The sequence below is a fragment of the Gracilinanus agilis genome, chromosome 3 (genome assembly GCF_016433145.1).
Source record: "Gracilinanus agilis isolate LMUSP501 chromosome 3, AgileGrace, whole genome shotgun sequence".
Taxonomy (NCBI): Eukaryota; Metazoa; Chordata; class Mammalia; order Didelphimorphia; family Didelphidae; genus Gracilinanus; species Gracilinanus agilis.
In genome coordinates, this window is record NC_058132.1 from 210902350 (window position 1) to 210907785 (window position 5436).

The 5436-nt window shown below is 35.4% G+C and overlaps 1 protein-coding gene across 1 annotated transcript; it reads right to left on the reverse strand.

Annotated features, from left to right (window-relative positions):
* Window positions 1-3243: 3243 nt before the first annotated feature.
* LOC123239785 (olfactory receptor 6T1-like) lies at window positions 3244-4194 on the reverse strand. Its single transcript, XM_044667079.1, has one exon. It carries the CDS (start codon window positions 4192-4194, stop codon window positions 3244-3246), a length of 951 nt encoding a protein of 316 aa, XP_044523014.1.
* Window positions 4195-5436: the final 1242 nt, after the last annotated feature.

Here is a 5436-nt window from a genome sequence, read left to right on the forward strand (position 1 = left end):
AAAAACAAGAAAAATAAGTGAGAAAATCATACTTAAGTTTGCACTCAGAGTTCCTCAGTTTACTCTCTACAGGTGGGTAGCGTTTTCCCTCATGAACCCTTTGGAATTATCTTGGATCATAGTGTTAATCAGAATAGCCCAGTCTTTCACAGATGAACATCATTACAATATTGTTACAACTCTTCACAATGTGACCTATCAGTTTTTCTCATTTCACTTTGCAACAGCATACATATGTCTTGTCATGTTTTTCTGAAATCACTCCCCTCATCATTTCTTATAAAATAATACTACTCGATCACAATCATATGCCATGACTTGTTCAGCCATTCCCCAATTAATGGGCTTCCTTAAAATTTACAATTCTTTGCCACCACAAAAAAAGTTGCTAGGAATACTTTTGTATCTATAGGCCCTTTTCCTTTTCCCTCTTTAGGATACAGTTCTAGTAGTGGTATTGTTGGATCAAAGACTATGCAGTTTTATAACCTTTTGGACATAGTTTCAAATTATTCTCCAGAAGTATTGGATGAGTTCATTTTTTCCACCAGTAGTTTATTATCACACCTATTTTTCCCTCATCCCTTCCAGCATTTGTCATTTCTTTTAGGCATTGAGAGGTATAGCATAACTATTTTAATTTGCATTATTCTAATCAGTAACAATGTAGAGTATTTTTACATGTGACTATAGATAGCTTTGATTTCTTCAAACTGCCTGTTTATAGCCTTTCTCCATTTATCATTTGGAGAATGGCTGTGATTTTTATAAATTTGACCAAGTTTTATACTCAGTATACATTTGAGATGTGAGATCTTTATCAGAGGAACTTATTGTAGAAAAATTTTGATATTATTTCATTGTCTATGTCTTTTAGTTCTTAGGAGTTATATGTGTTATCTTCCCACATAGGAATTTAAATAATTTAATTTTATTAAATCTCATTATTTATTTTTCCATGTTTATCTTTTTATGCTTTGTTTTTTTTCAGGAATATTTAAAAGTCCTTGATTTTTATTAAATATTTATTTTCCTTTTTTACTCTGGGTATAATGCCAGGTAGATTATTCTTGGTTATAATCCTAGCTCCTTTGCCTTCTGGAACATTATATTTCTAATCCCTCTACTCCTTTAATATGGAAGCTGCTAAACTTTGTGTGATTCTGACTGTGGCTCCACAATATTTGAATTTTTTCTTGCTTCAAGTATTTACTCTTTGATGTAGGGGCTCTGAAATTTAGCTATAATATCCTATAATATAATTGTCATTTGGGAGTCTCTTTCAGGTGGTAACTGGGGAATTGTTTCAATTTCTATTTTACCCTCCAGATCTAAGATACCAACAGTTTTCCTTGAAAATTTCTTGAAATATGGTGTCAAGTCTCTTTCTTTGATTGTGTCTTTCATGTAGTACAATAATTCTTAAATTATCTATCCCTAATCTATTTTCCATGTCAGTCTTTTTTTGATGACCTTTCACAATATTTTCTATTTTTCATATTTTTGATTTTGTTTTATTGTTTTTTGATGTTTCATGGAGTAATTAGCTTCCACTTGTCTAATTCTAATTTTTAAGAAATTACTTTCTTTGGTGAAATTTTGTATCTCTTTTTCCCATTTGACCAATTTTTCATTTTAAGGAGTTCTTCTCAGTAGATTTTTGTGCCCTTTAACACTTGGTCTCTCCTAGTTTTTTAAGATAGTATTTTCTTCAGGATTTTTGTGTCTCTTTTATCATGTCATTAATACTCTTTTCATAATTTTCTTACATCACTCATATATTTTTCCATTTTTTCCTTTACCACTTTCTCTTTCTAACTCTTTTGGGAATTTTTGTAGGCTTTGGGTCCAATTAACGTTTTTCTTTAAGTCTTTTTTAAAAATCCATTTTCACATTGTTGTGTCTTTTTCTGAGTTTATGTCTTTATCTTCCCTTGTTACCACAGTAACAAGCTTTTAATGGTACCAATTAGTTTTTTTATTTTTGTCTGCTCATTTTCCCAGCTTTTATGTCAAAGTTGAGCTCTGCTCATCTAGATCTTGGAAGGTACTGCATCAACCTTCGGCTTTTTTGTTTTATTTTTTTTAGAGGCAAATCTCAAGGTCTGAAAATTTTTAGAACTTCTAAGATAGTGTAACCCAGGTATGGTCACTGTTTTTCTGGTCTATACTCTCTTCTTTCTCCAGAAAAATTCCATAGTCACCTGCAGTCACAAACTCTAGCACTCCTCTTTGCTTTGGTACTGTGACTGGAGTCTCTGATCCCTTGTGACTGACCAACAGTATTCCTCTCTAGCCTGGAACTGAGACCCAGACCTGCATATAGGCAATAGAATTGCCAATCAACACTAGCTATTCTCAGTGCCTGAAAAGGGTACTCATATTCTCTTTCTAATCAGTTGTCTAATCTCTTTACCATTTCTTGACTAGGAACTCCCAGAGGTGCTGCTACTCCAGCTACTATTAATACTGCCTTGTGTATGTTATATCATTATAGGCCTCCACCTCAATGCCACAAACTTCTCTTTAGTTCTCTTAGGCCAAAAAATGTCAAAGCCCAACCTTTTGTTGGTTTTGCTGCTCCAAAGTTTGATTTAAGGTATTATTTTAAAGTCATTTGAAGGAGATGGTTGAGAGAGTTCAGCTAGATCTAATCCTCCATTGTGACTCTGCCCACCAAAACCTCCCTTTGGTAATATCTTTATATAATCAACCATAAGATTTTCTCAGGAGGACAGTTTTTTATAAGCTTACCCCATCTAGAATATCTTCTATTCCACTGTTAACTAAACAGTATACTTCAACTGATATCCACCCAGTCCTCATTCTCCACCTCATATGTAAAGAATTTCTAGTTAAGTTATATATGTAGTTTATAAATTTTATATCAGTTGAAAAGTAATAGAGTATTATCTCTGAAGGCACCCTTCATTTTATAAATGAAAAAAACAATTTCATAGATGGAAACTTATTTGGCCTTATGCCACATAGGTATTAAGTGGAAGACTTGGGACTCAAACCTTTGACTCTAAGCCCAGTGCTCTTTTTACTCATCCACAATGCCATCCCTCCAGTTTAATGATGACTTTATTGATGATGTTTACTTTAACTGTGTCTAAAACATGCCTAAATCATTAAGACCCCTTTTCATTGTTAATGATGAAATTTCTTTGACTCCAAAGTATAATAGTACCCCATCATCTGGGACTTTTGCCTACCCTCTCTCTCCATTTCCCAAAGTCCTTAAAGTCTTCTGGTACCTAAATTCTTGTGCCATCTTAAGGCATCTCCTAGGGCCTGCTTCACCTTATCATTACGGAGGCTAAAGATGAATGGATTGAGAAGTGGAGTGATGATGCATCCTAGGGCCGAGATCCCTTTGTTAAGGAGCATAGACTGAGCCTCTGATGTGCGAATATACACAAAGATGGAGCTGCCATAAACAATGACAACCATGGTGAGATGTGAAGCGCAGGTAGAAAAGGCTTTCCTTCGTTCTGTGGCTGTTGGAGTTCTGAGGACGGTAGCAAGGATGCAGGCATAGGACGCAGAAGTCAATGCCAGGGAGCCCAGAAGAACTGCTGTGGAGAGTATAAAGGCCACTAACTCCAGAAGTTGGGTACTCCCACAAGAGAGCCTCATAAGAGGCCAGCTGTCACAGAAGAAGTGATCAATGACATTGGGGCCACAGAAAGGCAACCTTGCCATGAGGATGGTAGGACAGAGCACCCAGAGGAAACCAGCAACCCAGGAAGTTATTACTAGTCGGATACAGATGGGACGATTCATTAAGGTCTCATAGTGTAATGGATGACAGATGGCCAGATAGCGATCTAGGGACATGACAGCCAAGAGGAAGAAGTCAGTAGTGCCCAGGAGGAAATAGAAGTAGGATTGCATGATGCAGCCAATAAAGGAGATAGTATAGTCTCTAGTGAGGATGCTGATCAGGATTTTAGGAACAACAACAGAGACCAACACCAGCTCCAGTAGTGACAGATTTCTCAGAAAGAAATACATCTGCGTTTGTAGGCGGTGGTCAGACCAACTAAGCACAATAATGAGCAAGTTCCCCAAGACTGTAACCACATATGTTACCAAAAGGCCCAAGAATAGTAGAAGCTGAAGTCCCCAGTTACCAGGGAATCCCATCAGCAAAAATTCTGTTACCTGGGTCCAGTTCTCTGAATACATTTCCCACTATCTGTGTGTGAACAAAAGGAAACCAGAGATGATTTGAGGTCTGGTGATAGATAATTAATGAAATAACTTTTTAATTTTTCACCTACCATATGTAGAACCACCAGGTTTGATTGTAAGAACATGAAGGATATATGAAAATGTATCCACCTTGCATGTATATGAAGACAGGTTTATGGAAATAAAACTTTGAGAAACATTCTGATTATTTTTTCTAACCTAGGTATTGGTAAAATCTTAGTATCTTTCCTCCCATATTTTCTAGGAAGACATGGATAAGACAAGACCATTGTGTTGCAAGTATATTTTTCCTTAAGGTAAAGCCAAACCCTCAAGTGAAGCACTGGCTCCCATAATTTTGTGTTAAAAACTGTCTTCCCTAGATCCACTCAGCATGGTAGACTGTTGGCCCAAAAGGTGGGGAAATGCTTATATAAAATTTAAATCTTTATGAAGTGCTTTTTATCAAAGCCATCCTGCTAGATACCTCATGGGACCATTATTATTTCCATGTTGTAGATGAAAAAGCTGCATGACTAAAGTGAATTATACTCAAATAACTAGGATATGTTAAAGCCAAGAACCAAATAAATCCAAATCTTCTAATTCCAAATCCAGAGTTTCTTTGGAGCTCACCAACTTGCCTCCCATCCTAAGACAAGAAAAAATATTGAGTTATGGGTGGGGAAATAGTAACCAAGGACTAGATGTCTTACTAATTTAATACACGATTGAATTTAGATTAAGTATATAACAGTAATTATTGGGGTTACTATTTAAAGACAATGAATTATATATTAGTCATATATATTTATAATTATAAGTATTCAGGAGGAAATTGTACATTATGGTGACCTCTACCTCATCTACTATCCTTTTGGCATGCCCATGAATCTGATCTCTACTAAATATATTTAAATGATCATTAAAAGTAGAAGACAGTAAAAATTATTTCCAAGGCAATGGTAGACAATGAAATATATAGATGTTTAGAAGTTGGAGCTATTAGTGAGAAGTTGGGCAGTCAAGGAAGGAGTCACAGAGCAAGCAACATTAACTGGAAATTAAAAGAAAGCTGATTAAAATTTTAAATCTAATAGGATGAAATTCTAAATAATAAATCCTACTCTTGGGTTCAAAAGTATCTTCACAAGTTAGCAAAAAATGACTAGAAAATAGGTCATACTAAAAATAGAATACACCACAAACTTAAGTGTGTTAGTGGAACATGATACC